The 24041-nt window shown below is 42.4% G+C and overlaps 1 protein-coding gene across 1 annotated transcript in view; it reads right to left on the bottom strand.

Annotated features, from left to right (window-relative positions):
* atp8b5b (ATPase phospholipid transporting 8B5b) overlaps positions 1-24041 on the bottom strand; it is a 166542-nt gene that overhangs the window by 140358 nt on the left and 2143 nt on the right. Inside the window, exons 2-5 of the mRNA XM_080211768.1 lie at positions 21055-21194; positions 12791-12889; positions 2954-3015; positions 1887-1959 (exon numbers count right to left, since the gene is read on the bottom strand). Of these exons, the coding sequence (XP_080067894.1) occupies positions 1887-1959; positions 2954-3015; positions 12791-12889; positions 21055-21194 (374 nt within the window). The remainder of the gene's footprint in view (positions 1-1886; positions 1960-2953; positions 3016-12790; positions 12890-21054; positions 21195-24041) is intronic.

The raw sequence follows: 24041 nt of genomic DNA, 5'->3' as shown, positions 1-24041 counted from the left end.
AATATTCACGCCACACAGGTGCCAGGCAATGTCCACCACTAACAAGAGAGGATCTAACCATCGATCCTTGACATCCAATGGCATTATCATCACTGAATCCCCACTCATCACATGCTGAGGATTACCACTGAGCAGAAGTGGGACTGGATTTGCTAATATAAATATTATGGCTACAAGAGCAGGTCAGAGGCTGGGATTTCTGTGGAGAATAACTAACCTCCTTATTCTTCAAAGTCTGTCCATCATCTACAAAGTCAGAAATGTGATGGAATAATCTACACTTATCTGGATGAGTGTAGCTCCAACAACACTAATGAAACATGACACCATCCAGTGCCACATAAAAGATTTGCGAGCACTATCCCAAAGCTGAGCTAGGAAAATTCTTCTAGGAAGTTCCCAGACAAGAGTTTACCCAACAATTGCCCAAACATGCTAAATTTCTCTGGACAATGGGACACTGGGCTGGGAACCATTTGACAGAAGTAATTTAAATTGCTTTGGATGGTTCTGTCATTTTTACCCTTATAGTTACTCTAAACAAGTCAGAAGGGAAAAAAAGTGACTTCTAACTCCAGAATAACTATCTGAACAGACCCAGCATCAGACACACACACGACCCCCTTTAGAGGACCCATCACAGCAGCTTATCCTCCGACACCCAACCCCAGCCCCCTGTGCCACTCTGGCCACCATCTCATTATGCTTTATCCCTCTTTATTCACCTTTATCCCTCCCCGTGGCTCTGCTTTTGCCATACTTCTTCAGCTTTGACCCCCTCTTCGTTCTGGTCCACCTGCCTGCTCTTCCCTCCCAATTTCCTTTGAAACTCATCTGCTCCCTTTAAATTGTGCTTCTAAACATCCCCTTTGCTGCAGCTACTTCCATAAAAGGGGGGAATGACTTAACTCTCTGCATCCCAGTTACTCCATGCTGATGCTACTGGGGATGTGCTTCTTTGCTCTGTCTCACCCAGCCTGGGTGAGGAAGGTTGAGTGAGATAAGCCCAAGTTCATTCAGAATGGCAATCGACAGAGATCGCCACTCTGAAGTAATGGGCCCATCATCATTAAACTATATTCTAAAGCACTGAGACTAGTAGGCAAGATTTTGCCTCTCTAACCTCCACAACATGTTAGTGAGGTGACAACCCAAGTGGACAGTATTTGATAAAGTTCCATGTGAAAGACAACTAGTTAAGCTCAAAGCACCAGGAATTCAAAATAGAATATAGAAATGCATAACAAATGGGCTAAAGGACTAAAAAATACGGGTTAGAGAGGTAGAGAGATTCTTCCCGCTTAGAAAGGATAGCAGAACTAGAGGACGCAGCCTCAAAATAAGGGGCGGGGGGGCAGTTTAAAACAGAGCTGAGGAGGAACCTCTTCACTCAACGGGTGGTGAATCTCTGGAATTCTCTGCCCGTTGAAGCGGTGGAGGCTACCTCACTGAATATATTTCTGATAGATAGATTTCTGATAGACAAGGGAATTAAGGGTTATGGGGAGAAAGCAGGAAAGTGGAACTGATCCACTTCAGATCAGTCATGATCTTATTGAATGGCGGGGCAGGCTCGAAGGGCTAGATGGCCTACTCCTGCTCCTATTTCTTATGTTCTTATGTTCCAGAGATGTGAGCTTTATTTCCCTCCAAGTGGCATAATGGAGAACCACCATCCTATGTAAATTTTCTGCTAACCCACTGCAATTTCCTTACAGAGTTTCCATGAGTTTGGGATAGCACTGCAGCTCCTAACTGAATTTCCTTCCTTTCCTGTAGGCAAGCAGGAAGGAGGGAGGGAGGCAAGAAGGAGGGAAGGAAGCAGGGAAGGAGGAAGGGAGAGAGGGAAGGATGGATGAAGGAAAAAAGTTTTAATTTCTACTTACAGTCACAAAATGGTTATTCTCCATCTTAATTATATCTCCCACTTGAACATGCATCCATTTTTCTCTTCGCAACCTACGAGAAAATAAAATGAGCAGTGCTAGATAACTTCAAAGCAAAAATCATTTTCGTGGATTTCCAGTGAAATTGCTTATGCTAGTTTAGGATATGAGCATAATGTGTGATGCACAATTGGAATGAATGCCTATGGCAAAAGTTCACATCCAACGATCTTAACTTAGTTTATCTCCTCCGATAAGGCTCATGGTCAAGAAAAAAACCTCCCACTCTTCTTATAACTAACTGTCCCCTTATTTTTGCTTTTTTTTGTGCTACTCTGTATGCTATGGCTTTTCTCTCTTCAAACCTTTATCACTGCAGTTTCTGGATCATTCTCTCTGACTTTTTAATCATTGAGCTGAGTTTTACAGGATGGCATGACCCAACTTGCTGGCTAAAAGGTCAGTGACAAGCCTATCCAACATAATGATGGCTGCCCTCAGCAACTTAATGTTGAAAGCAGTGTTAATTGTTTTAAGATGAGTCTTCCAATCCTATCTTGGGAAGAAGTCCCACTTTGGAGAGTGGCTAGCCAATTAGATGGCTGATAGGCTACAACAGTAATTGTTTGAAGGGAATAAATCTAAATGTTTGTCGAAGGACAGTCTGCACTGTTAAAGTCTTGTTCTAACTCTAATGCTGTCCCTAATTATCTTTTTATTATTATATCCAACATGTGAGTGCACTACCTTTGGCACCCTGAGCTAACTCAATTTTTAATATAGAATGGGTATATATACTGGGAAGCAGAAAATAAAGTTGGCTGAGTACAAGATATTCTCTGGTACAGGCTAAGAAACTGAAAGTTTACTGTGGCAGTTTTCATTATAAATATGAATATATGAACTTGTACTGAGAAATAAATGGCATCAGAGCATGACAAAAAATATGACAACAGGCAGTAAAATTCTTTAGACAAGACATATAAGCAGAATATAATGTAATAATTATAAATAGGGATATAATTAATTTGTGGAAGGCAAACAAGTAGCAAAAGTGTGTGACTTACTTCCCATTGATGAGAATCATAACCTCCCGATTGTTCACTTGATTGTCACTCTTATAGCGATGCTGGAAAATTAACCAAATAATACAAATCAGTGTTAAGTTCAGAGAGAATGCTATCTAAATAGAGCAACACATAGCAGTTTGAATTTACATTATGCCAAAACAATGCTTTCTGACTCAGCATGCCTGAATGAAAATAATGCATTTTAATATCTCAATACTGATCCATGGACCACTCAAGTGAATTCAGTCAACATACTGATTTCGAGAGGCAGGCATATGTTTTAACAGGTAAGATTCAAGAGAAAGTAAATAGGACGAATAGCTGTTATGAGTACACAAATGAGATCAGATTCCATTGTGAACTATTTTGCATTTGCAATTTTAAAATTTCAATAATAGGCAGAACTTTGAGTTTCAGGAAGGAATAAAATAGAAGGATTGTTCACTTGTTATCTTCATTGAAGTTAATGGAAAACAGAATGAGGAAGGAAATATAATGAATAGCTGAACTGATCCCTCTTTAACACACTGCATTCTATATATACACAAGCTGAAAGTTCTGTCCACAGGTTCTTAATTAGAAGTGTGAAGTACTTTCCAAGAGGCATGAGGTTGGAATTTCTTACTGTTAAGGACCCTGCTAATGTTAACTGTGAGAATATCCCACAACCCAGAAGGTAACTTGGACAAAGTATTCTAGGGGTACATATTTTCAATTTAATATACTGTGAGAAAAGGTATACAAACAAGGGAGGAACAGTCCAGTCATTTTGTGCTCGATTAATAAAGATTATTTATTATTTAAAAAGAAAAATGCATGACAAGAAGGACTATAAAACACTACAACAGTACACGTATCTACACTGATGGCTATATGTGATGAAATTATTCCTTTGTTCCCAACTACCTCCGTGTCCTTTCCCAAATAACATCCAATATTATATAACTCTATGAGCTAAATCCAGCAGATAATTACCATGCCCAGGTTATTTGTCCAAATTTGGAGAAAACCATCTTCCCTTTGAGTTTTGAATTTTAACTAGCCACCCTTTTAGTGATAACCTGTTTTCAGGGGAGATTGTTTTCTGCAGCTGGGTGTGGCTGTGATTGTAGCTGCTGCTACTACTGTGTGCCTTCCTTCATTTATTGTGCCATGAATATATCATTCTTTTCCTTTGATGTTACTCACCCTTTTAGGATAAACTTAGAATAAACTTCCACTCTGAAGTTTATTCTTCTACCCTCACTGTTCTCCCCTAATCATGTGGATAAGCACTGGCTTTTCACATTGGTATGCTAATTCACATGTCAAAACCCTTTCAGACAGCTGCCCTTATCAATTCCTCTTTTTATTTTATCCAATTTCATTTGTAATCTTAATTTTCCCTAATTCCATTACCATTAGAATTTATATATGTCCCCTTAAACACAAAGGTTAGGAACATGGATGACAACCCAAATTTTTGCCTTGATGGAGAACACAGCATTTTCCATTTTTATAAGGATGGGGCAAATTTTACGTATGCATGTTTCAGAGGCAGCTGGCCATTTAAATCATCACCTGCCTCCACTCTAGTCTAATTTTGGTAGCCTAGGAGTGTGGATCCAGGTATGCAAAATAAACCTGGTAAGAGCAGATTTGAACTTGGTGAATTTCTTTGGGTTGCCAAGCAGTCCTTTTGGAGAGGTAGAGTTGCTCTGTGGAGTTTGCCTTAAAATTTTGTTCACAGCCCCAGAAGTGGTACAAAGCAAATTCAAAATTTAGGAAGGTGGAGCTTCTTGTGTCACAGGGCAATTATTGTTGCCCCTAGTAACTCATGTGCCCAGGTGCCAGGACGAACTTCGTGCTGGTGAAGAGTGCATAGCCATCTGTGTGAAAGAATATAGAAGATTACACACAGAAGCTGTAAAAGCCAGTCGCCATGAGCAGAAGGAAAGCAAAACATTAGGAGGGAGAAGTTGCAGCCCACACAACACCAAGGAGGAGGAGAGGCAGGACCTGTGGAAGGGTGCTCAAAATCAGGACATCCTACCTCAACATGATAGAGAACCAGTATTGTAGGCGACTGAGGTTAAGCATTGAGATGGTGACAGACATGTGTCGCATGGTCCAGCAGCAACTCGAACCTGAATCTATCAATCCCGATGCTCTGCCAGTGGCTGTGAAGGTAACTGTCACTCTCAACTTCAATGCTTCAGGATCTTTCCAGACATCATCAGGAGACCACTCTGGTCAATCCCAGTCAACAGCACACATTAAGGCTGTAACTGTTTGCTCATGTAATGGATCATATTAATTTCCATTTCAATTTGGCATTTCAGATGCAGACAGTCATGGCCTTAGCCCAAAATGCAGACTTCGCTCAGGTGCAGGTAATATTAATAATTGTAGCCATGTTGCCATAAAAACTGAAACCTAATATCTGCACACCTTTTTGAACTGTAAGTCCTCCCACTCAATGTGCAGGTGATTTGTAACTATCAAAAGGTTCTCCTTCATGTGTGCATAACAGTTTGCAATTCCCTCAGCCGTTTCAGTCACCAATGTATCTCTGTGTTCAGTTATCACAGAACAAGGGCTACCGTTTAAGAAATTTGATAATGATCCTCTTTAGGAATCCACAAATGGGCACAACTTCAGTCATACTGCAAGCCCGATCTGTGAGCCCAGGATCATATCAAACAGCATGGCCATTCAGCTGATCACAACAAACAATGTACTATCCATACCAATCAGCCTAGGCTTATAAAACTCAAAACAATGGGCGGGATTTTAGGGCCTCATTCGGGCAAGACTGGAATTTCTGCCCACGGTCAACTGAGATTTCCGTTGTCAGAGTCTCATCTGCTCCAATTCCACGACGGGCGAGGTAGTAGAGTTCCGGCCATAGTGTCCAACATCAGATGCAATTGTGTGATGGGACAAAACTTGCTAAACAATCCTATTCGTGCTAAGAATTACACTGAAAACCAAAGTAAGAATGTCAGTCGAACTCACAATGTAGCTCAGAAATACTTGATAGAAGGATACTGCCTCTGTAGGCAAAAGGAACATGTCCACACATAGAACATAGAACACTACAGCACAAACAGGCCCTTCGGCCCACAAGTTGCGCCGATCACATCAATACCTACCAATCCATAGACCTATCTATAACCCCCAATCCCATTAAATCCCATATACTCATCCAGAAGTCGTTTAAAAGACCCCAGCGAGTTTGCCTCCACCACCACTGACGGCAGCCGATTCCATTCACTCACCAGCCTCTGAGTGAAAAACTTACCCCTAACATCACCTCTGTACTTGCTTCCCTGCACCTGAAATCTGTGTCCTCTCGTAGCGACCATTTCAACCCGGGGAAATAGCCTCTGAGAATCCACCCTATCTATTCCTCTCAACATTTTATAAACCTCTATCAGGTCGCCTCTCAACCTACGCCTCTCCAGGGAGAAGAGTCCCAGCTCCCTCAACCTATCTTCATAAGGCATGCCTCCCAATCCAGGCAACATCCTTGTAAATCTCCTCTGCACCCTTTCAATAGCTTCCATGTCCTTCCTATAGTGAGGCGACCAGATTGTGCCTTTTTTAATTAAACAAATTAAAAAGGGAACAGCCACTCTTTGGTTTGCTCCCCAGGGCAATGTCTTGACTAATCAGAGTTGACTTGACAGGTTGCCCCAGGGATCTGTTCTAGGACCCTTGTTGTTTGTTGCCCCAGGAATCTGTTCTAGGACCCTTGCTGTTTGTCATTTTCATAAATGACCTGGATGAGGAAGTGGAGGGATGGGTTAGTAAGTTTGCCGACAACACAGAGGCTGGTGGTTTTGTGGATAGTCTGGAGAGATGTCAGAAGTTGCAGCGTGACATAGATAGGATGCAAGACTGGGCGGAGAAGTGGCAGATGGACTTCAATGCGGATAAATGTGTAGTGGTCCATTTTGGCAGGTCCAATGGGATGAAGGACTACAATATCAAGGATAGGACTTTGCAGTGTTGAGGAGCAGAAGGACCTTGGGTCCGGGTCCATAGGACTCTTAAATCGGCCTCGCAGGTGGAGGATGTGGTCAAGAAGGCGAATGGTGTGCTAGCCTTCATTAATCAAGGGATTGAGTTTAGGAGTCGGGAGGTAATGCAACTTTATAAGACCCTTGTCAGACCCCAACTGGAGTACTGTGCGTAGTTCTGGTCGCCGCACTACAAGAAGGATGTGGAAGCTATTGAGAGGGTGCAGAGGAGATTTACAAGGATATTGCCTGGATTTGGAGGCATGCCTTATGAAAATAGGTTGAGGGTGCTCGGTCTCTTCTCCCTGGAGAGATGAAGACTGAGAGGCAACCTGATAAAGGTTTATAAAATGTTGAGAGGCATAGATAGGGTGGATTCTCGGAGGCTATTTCCCAGGGCTGAAATGGTCACTACAAGAGGTCACAGGTTTAAGGTGCTGAGGAGCAGGTACAGAGAAGATGTCAGGGGTAAATTTTTCATTCAGGGGGTGGTGAGTGAGTGGAATTGGCTGCTGTCGGTGGTGGTAGAAGCGAACTTGCTGGGGTCTTTTAAGAAACTTCTGGATGAGTACATAGGATTTAATGGAATTGAGAGTTATCGATAGGCCTGGTAGGTATGGATATGATTGGTGCAACTTATGGGCCAAAGGGCCTGTTTGTGTTGTAGTGTTCTATGCTCGATGTTTGAATTTGAATAAAGTTGGGCAGTTAACTGTTCGATGCAGCACTTTCCATGGCAACACCTCCACCAATCAGAGTCCACTTTCCAACCATAGAAACATAGAAACCAGAAGCAGGAATATGCCATTCGACCCTTTGAGCCTGCTCCACTTTCATTTTGATCATGACTGATCATAAGAACATAAGAACATAATAAATTGGAGCAGGAGTAGGCCATCCAGCCCTTCGAGCCTGCCCCGCCATTCAATAAGATCATGGCTGATCTGTCGTGGCTCAGTTCCACATTCCCGCCCTCTCCCCATAACCCTTAATCCCCTCTCTTATCAAAAACCCATCAACCCGCGTCTTAAAAATATTTAGCGAGGCAGCCTCCACCACTTCAACGGGCAGAGAATTCCAGAGATTCACCACCCTTTGAGTGAAGAAGTTCCTCCACAACTCCATTCTAAACCGCCCCCCCCCCCCGCCTTTATCTTGAGGCTGTGCCCCCTAGTCCTGCTGTCCTTTCTGAGCGGGAAGAGTCTCTCCACCTCTATCCTATCCATCCCATTCATCATCTTATATGTCTCAATGAGATCTCCCCTCATTCTTCTAAACTCTAACGAGTACAAGCCTAGTTTATTCAGCCTCTCCTCATAGCTCAACCCCCTCAACTCCGGCATCAGCCTAGTAAACCTCCTCTGCACTCCCTCCAAGGCCAAAATATCCTTGCGTAAGTACGGCGCCCAAAACTGCACACAGTACTCCAGCTGCGGCCTCACAATGCCCTATACAGCCGCAGCAAGACCTCCCTACTTTTATATTCAATCCCCCTCGCTATGAAGGCCAGCATCCCATTCGCCTTCCTGATCACCTGCTGCACCTGCAAGCTGGGTTTCTGCGACTCATGCACAAGGACCCCAAGGTCCCTCTGCACCGTCGCCTGCTGCAGTTTTTCGCCAAGTAAGTGATAATCCTTCCTACCATTATTCCTACCAAAGTGGACCACCTCGCACTTGCCAACATTAAATTCCATTTGCCATTTCCTGGCCCATTCGCCCAGCCTATCTAGATCCTTCTGCAGACTCTCCACACCCTCCGCACAATTTGCCTTTCCTCCAATCTTGGTGTCATCAGCAAATTTCGACACCATACACTCAGTTCCCTCCTCCAGATCATCTATATAAATGGTAAATAGCTGAGGCCCCAGCACCGACCCCTGAGGCACTCCACTAGTCACCATCCGCCAATCCGAATAGCACCCATTGACCCCCACTCTCTGCCTCCTATTTGACAATCAATCCTCTATCCTCTATCATCAAATTCAATATCCTGATTCCCCCCTCCCCCCATATCCTTTAGCTCCAAGAGCTAAATCTAATTTCTTCTTGAAATCAGACAACATTTTGGCCTCAACTCCAGTGCGTGATCGTGAATTCCACACGTTCATCACCCTCTGGGTGAAGAAATTTCTCCTCTCCTCAGTTCTAAAAGGTTTATCCCTTATCCTCAAACCATAACCCCTAGTTCTGGGCTCCCCCATCATTGGGAACATTCTATCTGAATGTGTCCTGTCTAACTCAGTTAGAATTTTATAAGTTTCTATGAGATCTCTCTCAGTCTTCTAAAATCTAGTCAATATAATCCTAACCGACTTAGTCTCTTAGTTTACCAGACTGATTCCTGCCTCGCAGTACAGGCCCTTCGGCCCTCGATGATGCATCGAGTCTGGTAAACTTTTGCTGTACTCCCGATATAGCAAGGATATCATTCCTTAGATAAGGACACCAAAACTGAACACAATACTCCAGGGGTGGCCTCACCATGCTCTGTACAATGGCAGCAAAATGTTCCTGGCCCTATACGCAAATTCTTTCGCTATGAAGGTCAACATCCCATTTGCTTTCGACCCATCAAGTCTGCACTGACAATAACTACCATTAAAGACGCACTAATCCCATTTTCTAGCAATTGTTCCATATCCCTGAATGCCATGACATTCCACGCGCTCATCCTATTACTTTTCAACAGTTGTAAGGTTTCCAGCCTCCCTACCTTCCCCGGCAGTGCATTCTAGATGCTCATCAGTTTCTGAGTGATTTTTCAATTCCCCTCTAAATCTCCTGCCCATCACCCTAAAACTATGCCCCCCATGACTGACCCCTCAACCAACTGAAACAGCTGCTTCTTATTCACTCTGTCTATGCCCCTGATATTATTCACTTCAATCATAACACCTTCAGTCTTTGCTCTAAAAAGAACAATCCAAACCTACCCAGTCTTCCCTTATAGCTCAAATGCTCCATCCTAGGCAAAATCCTGGTGAATCTCCTCTGCACCACTCGAGTGCAGTCACATTCCCCGATAGTGAGGTGTCCAGAATTGCACACAATACTCCAGCTGTGGCCTAACCAATGTTCTGTATAACTTCAACATAACCTCCTTGCTCTTATGCTCAATGCCAAGACTGCTAAAAGTTAGTGTCCCATATGCCTTCTTAATTACTCCATTCACCCACTCTGTTGCTTTCAGAGTTCTGTGAATAAGTATCCCTAGGTGCATCTATTCCTCTGAGCTTCCTAGTGTCCTGTCATTCATTTTGTACTCCCGTGTGTTGTTACTTCTTCCAAAGCGCATCATCGCACACTTGTCAGGGTTAAATACCATTTGCCACTGCTCTGCCCATCTGACCAACCCATCTATATCTTCTTGTAACCTATGACTGTCTTCTTCATTATTAACCATCCTACCAATCTTAGTCTCACATTCTCATCTATATCATTTATGCATATAAAGAACAATAAGGGACCCAGCATTGATCTTTGGGCATGCCACTGGACACCAGCCTCATGTCAGTCAAACAGCCTTCTACCATCATAATTTGTGTTTTATTATTAAGCCAGTTTTGGATCCATCTCTCCAATTTTCCCTGAATTCCATGTGCTTCAACTTTCTCAATTAGTCTTCCAGATGGGACCTTGTCAAAGGCTTTGCTAAAATCCATGTAAACTATATCAACTGCACTTCCCTCATCCACACGCTCGATCACTTTTTCAAAAAATTCTATCAAACTTGCCAGGCATGATCCCCCTCTGACAAAGTCATGCTGACTGTCCCAAATCAACCTATTCCTTTCCAAGCGGGGATTAATTTTGTCTTCAGAATTTTCTCCAATAGTTTTCCCACTGCTGATGTGAGACTCATCAATCTGTAATTCCCTGGTTCATCTCCACCACCCTTCTTCTCATGCAGTATAAACCGTTCTCCCATTAATGTTGGAAATTTCTTGCAAACTATGCTGATACTGCAAGATGAAAAACTTTGATGGTATGTTACTTTTTTGGTAATACTTAGTGTTAATTATATGATTTATGAACATAAATAAAAATATCTGATGAATTTTAGACATGCGGGTATAAGCTTGCGATTACCAATCATTTGTCTCAAATTCTTTCCTTCTCTGTTTCATGAGAAACTTTAAAATAAATGGTTTGATGCCTGAGCTATTCATTGGTAATGATATAATTGCAGAATTCATTTTCTTACAATATAGTGGAATGAATTTCCACAAAGATGTCATCCATCTTAAGTATATACAGGCACTATAAAAAATGCAACATAGATTTGCAAGGGTGATACTGGAACTGGAATTATACCTACCGGGAAAGACTGAAGAAGCTGGGACTGTTGTTGAAAGTTGAGGGATGACTTAATTTAAAAAAAATGAGAGTGTTTGATACAGTAGACGCAGTGACAGGCAGTGATTCTCCCATCCTGCTGCACTAAAAAATTAGTGCAGTCAGCCGGGAGAATTCCACGAAAGTCAATTTGTGGGGTTTAATGAGAGTGTTCATACCCCACTTGGGTCAGTGTTGGATTTCAGGCAGCATCTACTCCATGGCGGAAATCAACGGGGAGATGCAGAACATTTAAATGGTAATTTTAATATTATTTGAATGTCATTAGCCGGCCCTGGACTGAAGTGTCTGGGCCCACTAGTGACTCCGGGCCCACTAGCATCTCCCACTCTGTCAGAGTGTTTCACTTCAGCGGGAATTACCCCAGCTCTCGCAGGGGGGGGGGGGGGGGTGCCACCTGGGCATTGGCATCCTGGGCCCCCTGCACTGCCCCTTAGGCAGTGCCCCCTGGGCTTTGGTACATTATCGGGCATGGTGCAGGATTGAGGCTGGGCGCTGGAATGGTCGTGGGGGCCAGCAAACGGGCAAGGCTGGCCAGCAATTGGGAGGCTGGCAATGCGGGGCCACTGCGCATGAGCTGATCTGTCAGTGCATGTGCAGTGGTCCAATCCGCCTCTCCAGTGTGGATAGATCCTGCCCCCCGAAATTTAATGATATTCATGCTGATGGCCTCTGCAGTGCACAGAGCATGGGAGATTCTTCTCTGAACTCCCAGTGAAAAAAGTGTGAATTATTTCAGTTTTCACATGAATTTGACATTTCGACTTTTTTTGGGAGAATTCCACCTAAGATGGTTCCTCTTGTGGAGCATTATCCATTAAAGATAATCACTAATAGATCTGATAAGGAATTCAGGAGGAATTTATTTATCCAGAGGGTAGTTAAAATATCATACTTGCTAACAAATGGATACCATACAGTTGAAATAAATAGTTGAAAAAAGCAAATTACTGCGGATGCTGCAATGCGAAACCAAAAAAGAAAACACTGGAAAATCTCAGCAGGCCTTTGACAAAGGGTCATCTGGACTCAAAACGTCAGTTCTTTTCTCTCCTCACAGATGCTGCCAGACCTGCTGAGATTTTCCAGCATTTTCTCTTTTGATTTGAGATAAATAGTTTATATATATTTTTGTATGCAAGCTATTTATCTCAACTATGTGGTATCCATTTGTGCATATATTTGGAAGCTAAATTTTAAAAAACTATGTATGGGAGAAAGAAATACAAGAATATGCTGACACTTTTAGATGGAATAGGTTTGTGTTGGGCCAAGTGTCCCTCTTCTGTTTTGTAAGTTCAAAATAATTCTATGTATGTTCAGCTGAAAAGCCATGAAAATCTCTGAAAACCATGTTTACTTATTATTGAAGGTCATTAAATAAATAGCTAGCTAAAATTACACTCCACACTGAAACTTGGGACTATTTTCATAAAGTAAATAAAGACATGGAATTGTTAAAAAAAACTTACAAAATCATCAATGGCATCCTTCACTGCTGTAATTATCAATACCAACATTAATGGTACAACAGTGGTGTACCAGGACAGGGACGAAATTTCTGGAATAAGCTGAAAGAAGGAAGTGAGATGTATTTATTACATCCAAAGTAAATAACAAAAATATCTTGTAAATAATTATTATAAGATGCATTTCTATTATTGCAGTGAAAGCATCTAGATGTCTTAGATTGTAATATTTCATAAATAAATATAAATGGTTTGAAATATACATTATAGCTTTATATTAAACATATATTTTAGGTTCATGATTGTTTTGAATATAAATTTGATTGTATTAAATTTAATTTGGACACTGGTAATGCAGTAACACACAATGATACCTTCATGACAATTTACTGCAACATTTCATTCACGTTTTAGTGACTCAATCTGCTGTAACTCTTATTTGGAACTGCTCATCTTTCCATACTTCCTGTAATCAATGGGTAGAATTTTACACCCACTCTGGAGGCAGTTTAATAAATGGGCATAATATTGAAGGCCATGTCACAGGCCCTGTACCCAGCACCTATTCACCTTTCACCATCCCCTCAGCAATTTCACCCAAGGTAGGGGAGGCATCAGGCGGGCCAGTTTAGCCTGTGATCTAATTAATGGCGACTTCAAGAGCTCCTCATGCCACAGCTGGTATTTTAGTCTTGGTGCACCAAGTTCAAAGCCCAGCAGCCTTCACTGCTTGAGTTGGTTGAAAGCATTCAGGGTTATCTCGTTTATAGGTCTCCTGTGCTCACTGAAGTCTCCAGTTGTAACTTCCAAGTGAAGGCTTTCCCTCTGCCATGATTCCCCTCCCACTCAGCCCTGTACCAAGCCAGCAACCCCACTCCCCTCTTCCCAGCCAGAAAGTCAGTCCCTGACAAGTCCCCTCCACCATTCCCCTTTTAGCTCAGTGTGCAGCTGCAGCAATCACTGTTGCTGAGGACTGGTTATAGTCCCAGCAGTGGTCACTGTTTCTGGTGGCATAGCTAAGATCAGAAAGTTGCCAGCCATTTGATTGGCTAGCAGTTGTTGGAGGTGGGACACCCTTTCTCAATGAGACCTAGCTCAAGTCAATTAATGGTCCAAGGTGCCCCATCACCAGTGAAAAAGCAAATTGAATGTTTCTATATTGAAGATTATCGTTTCATGCCAACAGTAAATGTCTATTTATGTGCATGAATTTTTATCAAAATAAAATATTAGAACTTAAACTTACTTCACAGGAAAACAATCCCATTATTATAAAAATAATAAAAACGTATTTGTTGAAATTATGTACTTTTTAATATAATTTAAAATTTATAAATTTTAAACTATCATAAGACAACATTAGGAAGCCTTTTGAGCTCATTCACCAAAAAAGAACACAGAATCTCTTTGAGCTACTCCTGCTCCATCACGACAACCTTAACATAAAGAGGATTTCTGAAACAGTTGCAATAAACTTACAGCAAAAGAGTAGGAATTTGGAGGAAATTCCCATATAGGCAGCCTCAACAAAGTATCCAAATAATTTGAAAAGATTTTAGCCTGATCAATGGTACACACAGACAGGCAGCAGGCCTTCTTCAGTAATTTATAAGCAAGTCAATTAAGGACAGCAGGCTGGAGAGTTGACCGATTAAGGGCAGTGGGCAGTTCATAATGCAAACAGCTTGCATTTAAACAACATTTTTTAAAGACACATGTACAGCATCAGGCAGAATGCAGACATAGACAAAAAGGAGGGGGTATAGAGCAACAGACACAATGATGGAATGGTGGACAAAGAAGGGTCACTCCAAGATTCAGCAACTGCCCCATCGGAATTCCTGAAGGCTGTAAGAACAAGGAGGTGTTCTGTTTCGGCGTCATCAAGAGGAGGCCAGCAAGCCTGACCAAGAAGCATAGCTGGAAGTGGGAGTCAGACAAGAGGTCCTTACAAGAAGCTGGATTTTTAAAATTATTTTTTATTCTTTTCATAGAATGTGGGCTTCGTTGGCTGGTGCAACTTTTATTATTTAAAATCTTTGTATCCTGTTTAGCCATGGGCGAGGTACCAGAGGATTGGGGAGTAGCTAACATTGTTCCTCTGTTTAAGAAGGGCAGAAGAGACAATCCATGAAGTTACAGGTCTGGGAACCTGGTGCAGCAGGTGATCACCAGGTGTAGCAGGTGATCAAGAAGGCGAATGGAATGTTGGCCTTTATAGTGAGGGGGTTAGAATATGAAAGTAGGGAAGTCTTGCTGCAACTGTACAGGATGCTGGTGAGGCTGCAGCTGGAGTACTGTGTGCAGTTTTGGTCGCCACACTTGCGGAAGGACATATTGGCCTTGGAGGGAGTGCAGAGGAGGTTCACCAGGCTGATACCGGAGATGAGGGGGTTGGACTATGAAGAGAGACAAAATAGACTGGGTCTGTACTTGTTGAAGTTTAGAAGGATGAGGGGGGGATTTTATAGAGACGTATAAGATAATGAAGGGGATGGATAGGGTAGAGGTAGAGAGATTCTTCCTGCTTAGAAAGGATAGCAGGACTCGAGGGCACAGCCTCAAGATAAGGGGGGGGGCAGTTTAGATCGGAGTTGAGGAGGAACTCCTTCACTCAAAGGGTGGTGAATCTCTGGAATTCTCTGCCCGTAGAAGTGGTGGAGGCTACCTCGCTAAATATATTTAAGTCACGGGTAGATAGGTTTTTGATAGACAAGGGAATTAAGGGTTATGGGGAGAGAGCGGGAAAGTGGAACTGATCCACTTCAGATCAGCCATGATCTTATTGAATGGCGGGGCAGGCTCGAAGGGCTAGATGGCCTACTTCTGCTCCTATTTCTTAAGTTCTTATGTCCTTATGAGCCTTACATTAGTGGTGGGAAATTATTAGAGAAGATTCTGAGGGACAGGATGTATTCACAATTGGAACAGAATAGGCTTATTGGTGATAGACAGCATGGTTATGTGAAGGGGAGGTCATGTCTCACAAACTTGATTGAGTTCTTTGAGGAAGTGACAAGAAAAAATGACCAGGACAGGGCAGTAGATGTTGCATACATGGACTTCAGTAAAGCCTTTGATAATACTCCTCATGATAGGTTGATACAGAAGGTGAAGTCATATGGATCCAAGGTGGGCTGGCAAGATGGATACAACAAAACAGGCTTGGGCATAGAATGCAAACAGTAGCAGTGGAAAGGTATTTTCCTAACTGGAGGTCTGTGACAAATGGTGCTCCACAAGGATCAGTACTGGGCCTCTTTTTTGCAATATGTATAAATGATTTGGAGGAAAATGTATGAAGTATGACAAGTAAATGTGCAGATGATGCAAAAATTGGGGAGTAGCAGATAGTGAGGAGAATTGTCAGATGATACAGCAGGATATAAGTTGGCTGGAGACCTGGGCCGAAAGACAGCAGTTGGAATTTAACCCTGACAAATATGAGGTGATGCAATTTAGAAGGTCTACTGCGGAAGGAAAGTATACGGTAACTGATACAGCCCGTAGAAATATTAGCATACAGAGGGATCTACGCGTGTAGATCCACAGTTCCTTGAAGGTGGCAACTCAGGTGGACAAGGTGATCAAGAAGGCATATGGCATGCTGGCCTTCATCGGTCGGAGTGTTGAGTATAGAAATTGGAAAATCATGTTGCAGCTGTGTAAGACTTTGACTAGGCCACATTTGGAGTATTGTGTACAATTCTGGTCGCCGCACTACCGGAAGGATGTTGATGCATTGAAAAGGGTGGGGAAGAGATTTACCAGGATGTCACCTGGTTTGGAGGATATGGACAATGAAGGGTGAACAAACTTGGACTGTTTTCATTGCAGCGTCAGAGGATGATAGAGGTTAACAAGATTATGACAGGCTTGGATAGAGTGGATAGTCATAGACTTTTTCCCAAAGTTGAAGGATCAATTACTCGGGGGCATAGGTTGAAAGTGAGTGGGGGGAAAGTTTGAAAGAGATGTAAGGGTAAATTTTCCACACAGAGGGTGATAAATGTCTGGAACACATTGTCAGAGGAGATGGCGAAACCAGATTCTATAACAACGTTCAAGGGGCATCTGGATAGATACATGAATAGGCAGGGAAAAGAGGGATATGGACCACATAGAGGCAAGAGAATATTAGGTTATAGAGGCATCTGTGTCGGCACAGACTTGGTGAGCCAAAGGGCCTGCTCCTGTGCTGTATCATTCTTTGAGACAGAAACTGAGCTACTTGTCATAAAATCTTCTTGCCAGATCATGTATCTTCAGTATTTACAGGCTGGTCTAACGCAGTTTCTAGTTAATGGTAAGTCCAAGATTTTGATAGTGGGAGTTTAGCAATGGTAATGCCATTGAATATCAAAGGGAAATAGTTAGATTTTCTCTTGATGGAGATGGTCATTGCTTGTAAGTGAATAGCTGTTATTTTTAAAATGTTTTTGAGGAATATTGTTTTTTTCTGTAAATAAGGGTGTGTGCGTGTGTCCTAAGGCAAAGTTAATAAAGTCAACTTGTCTGGAACAGTTGAGAAATAAAAGGGCTAAAGGTGCTACATTTGTAAAAGAAGGCCATGGTGAAGTGGATTTATAAATAATTATTTAGGTTTAGAAATTTACATTAGGAGAGAGATAGGCTTAACTTCTCAGTTATAGAATTTCAAAGGAGAATAAGGAATCTTTACAACTTACAAAAGTTTCATAAGTAAATAATAGAGGGTTATCAAGTTTTATTTGACCTGAACAGGGAGCCAATAGGAAGACATGAATGAATTTTACATTGTTGGTAAAGCTAAGTTCAAAAGGGTGCTGAATCATAGGATCCCTACATCACAGAAGGATGCCATTCAGCCAATCGAGCCTGCATTGACAGCAATCCCACCCAGCCCCTATCTTCATTAGCCTATATATTTAACCTGATAATCCCCCTGATTAGCCTTAGGGGCAACTTAGCATGGCCAATTAACCTAACCCGCACATCTCTGGAGTGTGGGAAGAAACCAAAGCACCAGGAAGAAACCCATGCAGATATGGGGAGAACTTGCAGCTCCACACTGTCACCCGAGGCCAGAATTGAACCCAGGTCCCTGGCGTTGTGAGACAGCAATACGAACCATTGTGCTACCATGTCACGCTGAGGACAATGTGATCAAAACAGAAAAGTCAAATTTAAGGAGTGATGTTGAGTTGAGTTGTGCTAACTGTGTGGGGAAGATATCCTGGGGTCAGCTGTGCACTGATAGAACATGTGAAATCTAAACAGCCATCTAGAAACCAGAAAGTCTTTGTTTCAGAAAGTAGTCTTGTTTCTGACTTTTCTTGGATCTCCACATCAGAGTGGAAAAGTTTGAGAACTTGAGGCATATCTTTACTAAAGGGACAAATGTTTTGCGTTGTTAATATTACTGGATTTTTAGAGTTAAAAATTTTGTAAGGGAGTGTTCCAAGCTGTTTACTCATTCTGACCAAATGGACGTTTTGGAGGTGTTTTGTAAGTCTGCTTTTAACTGGGTAACCTTGACTTGTGCGCTTAAGTTTTTTTTTCTTCTTGTTAATAACTCTTTTAATTTTTAAAATCCTAAAAATGTCACTGGAAGTCTATGCTCTGGGATTAGTAGGCTTCTTCTCGTTTTCAGAATACAAAAAATAGATTATAGTCAGTATGACAAGTTTCCCTCTGGAATTTGACCGACTGAACAAATGACATCCGCTGTGGTCATAACATCTGGCACTTGTGTGGTGTGAGTGTCACCTGTCACTTATCAGAGGTAGCGCAGGAAGTGATTTCATGACCTGTTGCAGTCTTGGAAAGATGAGTGGTTTTGAGTTGCAAACTGGAAATCCAACATGAATTTGAAGTTTTGCATCAACTGCAACAATAGGTGGTTGATCCATGCATAGGGCAACAGCAAGCAAACAGGTGGCTGGCCCATGCATAGTGCAACGCCAGGTGCTAACATTGACGTTAAGGTGTCACATACACACAAACCCAATGGTGAGTGATGGGTGACTATTGCATTGAGATAACTAAAGAGCCACATCACCATACCATCCCAGCACTTGGTAGCGCACATTTACTGTACTTGGAAGTGAGCAGGATAGAGTGTGACAGGGGAAGTGTGCCCATAATGCTTCTAATCATGGGGAGACTCCAGGCCTTGGTTGAAGGAAATGTTGTTTCACTGAAATCATGTCTCTCCAGCAGGTAAGAGGCAAGGGCTACTGCTACAAAAGAAAGGTCAGAAAATGCAATACCATCACAAGACCACTTTATTCCAGCACATCTTCCACCAGCACAGATATATTCTGGAAAGTAAGTTTTGTTGCGTATGTAGAAAAGGTGTCACAATCTAGTGAACATCGCACAGATACATAAGAGGTAATGGAGGCAATGAGAGCTACGGCCACATACTCTTGGAGAAATGAGGAGAGGCCCAGTGATGCTCAGCTTTACGTAGACAGTGAGCCTCTGGTATCTCAACAGTAAAACTGTAGATACTTCAGCAGTTGCATTAAAGGTACGACTGTCTGTTTGAGCTTCCAAATGCAATACAGCAGCATACACAAATGATGGAGGAATTGATCCATGCTGTAAGTAGCAATATTTCTATCACATGAACAAAAGTTGCTCTCAATTGCAATTGCTTAACATATCAGAGAGACACATCAAGATGTGAATGGATGAAAAAGATGAGCACAGACTTCACAGCATGGCCTCTCCATAAGAACTATGAAGCAATGAGTCAGCAAGATGCGCCAGCCATACATCTCCAGATGGTGAAGAACTGAGCCACTCTAGGTAACCAAGGAATTATATGCAGGGCCTGAAAGGGCAGATTGAAGACAATGGAGGCTCCTCACAAGATGCATTAATTGCTGAAGGCAGATCCTCAATCCCTTTGACAGTGACACCAATTCTGCATGTGGTCTTATTGACTGAGGCATTTCGGCACAAATACAGTCACCTCAAATGTGCTCAGTCCCAATAGGATTCAGGCAGCAAGAAACCAAGCCATTTAATACAGCACGCAAGAAAGGTAGCAGATGGCTCAGTATCAACTACAGGTGCAGGTGAAACACCTGTAAAAGTTACTCTAAGCCAGCACATAAGTACACTTGGGATTTCACTTAGAGTTAATGATGTCTAATGAAACAAATGGACAGGCAAGTGTCAGATGGAATTTAATACAAAAAAGTGTGAGGAGATTCATTTTGGCATTTGTAAGTCTGATAATGGTTTAGATTGGATAGAGTACTCAAGATATGCACTACCAAAGTGGTGTACTGAAAAGGTATACAACTATTCCCTAACCTATATTCTCTGGGATTTAGAAGGAGAGTTCATAGAACCATAGAATCCCTTCCATGCAAAAGGAGGCCATTTGGCCCATTGAATCTGCACCGACCACAATCCCACCTATTCTTGTAACCCCACATACTTACCCTGCTAATCCCCTGACACTAGGGTCAATTTAACATGGCCAATCCACCTAACCCACACATGGGAGGAAACTGGAGCACCCAGAGGAAACCCACACAGGCATGGGGAGAATGTGCAAACTCTACACAGACAGTGACCTGAGATCGGAATTGAACCCGGGTCCCTGGTGCTGTGAGGCTGCAGTGTTAACTACTGTGCCATGAGTTGAGTTCATTGAACCAAAATATTCTGAAGGGACTTGGCAGGGTAGATAACAAGTCTGTTTGCACCAGCCGGAGAATATTAAACATGGGGACAAAGTTTCAGGATAAGAGGATAATCATTTTGGACTGAGATGAAGAGAAATTTCCTCACTCAAAGATTTGAGATTTGTTGAGATTCTCTGTCCCAGAGGGTTGTGGATGTTCCACTGTTGACAGATTTTGATCCTTCAGGAAATCCAAGGATATGGGGAGGAGATGTGAAAGTAGAGCTGAAGCCCAAGATCAGCCATGATCATATTGAATATGGAACAAGCATGATGGCTCATATGATTTACTGCTCCTATCTCTTGCGGTCTTTTGTTTGCACAGGACATGAGTTCTGAGGAAAGGCTAGAAATGCAATGGTCTTAACTGTTGGAAGGGAATTACTTAGAGAATAATTGATTGCATGACAATACAATTTCTACCTGTACAGGGTTTAATGTAGAAAATATCCAAAGGTGATTCACAAAAGTGTCAGCAAGCAAAAATCAATGCCAAGCCAAAGGAGTCATCCAGGTGACTAAAAGCTGGGTCAAAGTGATGGGTTTTAAGGTAACATAAACACATATTAAGATAAACACTTACCTGCAAAATAAGTAAAAATAAAAAATAAGCATTGGCAATTCGCTGGAACTGTTCAAACAAGTTGATTGGCAAGAACGTGAAAACATTATATTTGGAGGTTTTAATTTGATTGTTCTGAAATGAAAAACAAAATTTGGTAACTATCGAAAATTAAATAACAAGTTACAAAATAAATAATTGCACTATGCTCATATCAAATTCAAAGTTCTGGTGATTGCAGAAAAAGATATGATTTGGAGAGGATGAATAATCTAATGCAAATAATTTTAAAACAAAATATGCTTAATTTAGTAACAATAGAAATGTGAAAACTGCATTTTTTATCCCGAACATTCATATGCATAATAATAAATCAAGTAGAAAGGAGCATCCTCAAATCAATCCATGGAAACCACTTTTTATTAAATTATTGACAGAAATCTTGTAAAATGTTTTGCCTGTCCCTCTTCTACTGATCAGTAGAAGTTTTTTTTATCTATTTCAATGTCTGTAAAAATAAGATTTGACTTTATGGTTTTAGTGTAAAAAAAAGTCAGCAAGTTCTGGCCTGTGAGCTGTGCCCTGATGCTTCCTGTGTTGACCAAATAAGGATAGTTGTTTAAACTAAGATTGATATGGGTTAAGGCACTGCCACCTACATGCCATTTAAACTAAGCATTACAGGTTTTCTGTGATTAACTCCATTGGCCTGGTCAGACAATCTGAAGGTTTTAATGTGACAGAGTTCCAGAGAACTTTCTAGGAGGTTGGGACAGTTTAGGGATAAAAGAGATATTTCAGTCTTTTGGCTTCAGTGATAACTATGAACAATGTTAAGTCAGGGCCTTGGAGGAAGGTACTAAATTGTGGGGGGGAGCTATTTGTTGTTTAAGAAGGGTCAGAGGGATAACCCAGGGAATTATAGGCCGGTGAGCTTGACTTCGGTTATAGGCAAGCTAATGGAGAGGATCCTCAAGGATAGGATGTATGAACATCTGGAGCGCTGCAATCTGATCAGGGATACGCAGCATGGCTTCGTTACAGGGAGGTCGTGCCTTACGAATCTAGTGGAATTTTTTGAAGAGGTGACAAAAACGGTTGACGAAGGACAAGCCGTTGATGTTGTCTATATGGATTTCAGTAAGGCGTTTGACAAGGTCCCTCATGGTAGGCTGATAGAAAAGGTGAAGGCTCATGGGATACAAGGCCAGGTATGTAGATGGGTGGAGAACTGGCTTGGGAGGAGGAGACAGCGAGTAGTAGTGGAAGGCTCCTTTTCCAATTGGAGGCCTGTCACCAGTGGTGTGCCGCAGGGCTCGGTACTTGGACCTCTTCTATTTGTGGTATATATTAATGACTTGGAAGAGGGGGTAGGTGGTGTGATCAGCAAATTTGCTGATGACACCAAGATGGTTGGATTGGCGGGTACTGAGGAGCAGTGCCTGGCAACGCAACAGGACATAGACAGGCTGGTAGATTGGGCAGATAGATGGCAAATGGAATTTAATCCGGAGAAATGCGAGGTGATGCACTTTGGCCGGAATAATGTGGAGGGGAGTTATACGATAAAAGGTAGAACTATCCGGAGTATAGATACGCAGAGAGACCTGGGGGTGCAAGTGCACAAGTCCCTGAAGGTGTCGGTACAGGTGCAGAATGTGATGAGGAAAGCGTATGGTATGTTAGCCTTCATAGGAAGAGGTATAGAATATAAGAGTAGGAGTCTGATGTTGCAGTTGTATAGAACGTTGGTTAGGCCTCACTTGGAGTACTGCGTCCAGTTCTGGTCGCCGTACTACCAGAAGGATGTAGAGATCCTGGAGAGAGTGCAGAGGAGATTTACCAGGATGTTGCCTGGTATGGAAGGGCTGTCTTACGAGGAAAGATTGAATGAACTTGGGCTGTTTTCCCTTGAGAGACGTCGGCTGAGGGGGGATCTAATAGAGGTTTATAAGATTATGAAGGGGATAGATAGAGTAAATGGTGGTAAGCTTTTTCCGCTACAAGAAATGGATAGAACGAGGGGTCACGGGCTTAGGGTGAGGGGGGCTAGGTATAAGACAAATATTAGAGGGCAGTTTTTCACGCAAAGGGTAGTGGGGGTGTGGAATGCACTGCCGAGTAAGGTGGTGGAAGCAGGCACGCTAGGGTTGTTTAAGAGTCACTTAGACAGCCATATGAGCGGGCTACATATAGGGGGATACAGTAGGCCTTACTGAACATTGTAGGCTTGGGAATACGTTTTGCCTCAGGAATGTTAGTCTTTGCCTGTTTAATAATGAATTTTTTTGTCTCCACAGGCATTTAAGTCCAGCAAGGGGCATGCAGGCGGCAGGTTGTAGTGGGCTGCTCTTGGATGTTGCTTCGGGAGTTGCCTATTGCTTCATGTCGTTAGTGTGCTTAAACTGGATCATCTCGAGGGCAACATGACAGCTCAAAGACTATCTCTGTTGCTGTGCGGACACATGGATTTGGGCCTGTGTCTGTGGGAGTTTGCACGTTCTCCCCGTGGTTGCGTGGGTTTCCTCCGGGTGCTCCGGTTTCCTCCCACATCCCCCAAAGATGTGCTTTTAGGCTGATTGATTGGGTACTAAATTGTCCCTAAATTGGACCTCCCTGATCCTCGCACGTTAGGTGTAGACTAAAATCATGAATAGGTCACTGAGATAGTAGGACGGCGGCGCGGGCTCGTTGGGCCGAAGGGCCTGTTTCCCGTGCTGTGTTGTTCTTTGTATCTTTGTATTTATGACAAAATTAGGCAAGAGGTAGGGACAGTTACTTAGGAGCAGCTGATATCATTTGATATGCTATTTGATAGTCCACATAGTCACATTTGATATGCTATTTCATAGTTGTTTAAAGACCTTCTAATCAGAGTTCAAAACCAGCATAGAATCGGGTTTACAGCATGGAAACAGGCCCTTTGGCCCAACTTGTCCATGCCACCCTTTCTTTTACCTACTAAGCTAGTCCCAATTGTCTACATTTGGCCTGTATCCCTCTGTACC

The sequence above is a fragment of the Carcharhinus amblyrhynchos genome, chromosome 1 (genome assembly GCF_965287045.1).
Source record: "Carcharhinus amblyrhynchos chromosome 1, sCarAmb.v2.hapA, whole genome shotgun sequence".
NCBI classification, from domain to species: Eukaryota; Metazoa; Chordata; class Chondrichthyes; order Carcharhiniformes; family Carcharhinidae; genus Carcharhinus; species Carcharhinus amblyrhynchos.
This window is presented reverse-complemented; position numbering and strand designations above follow the sequence as displayed.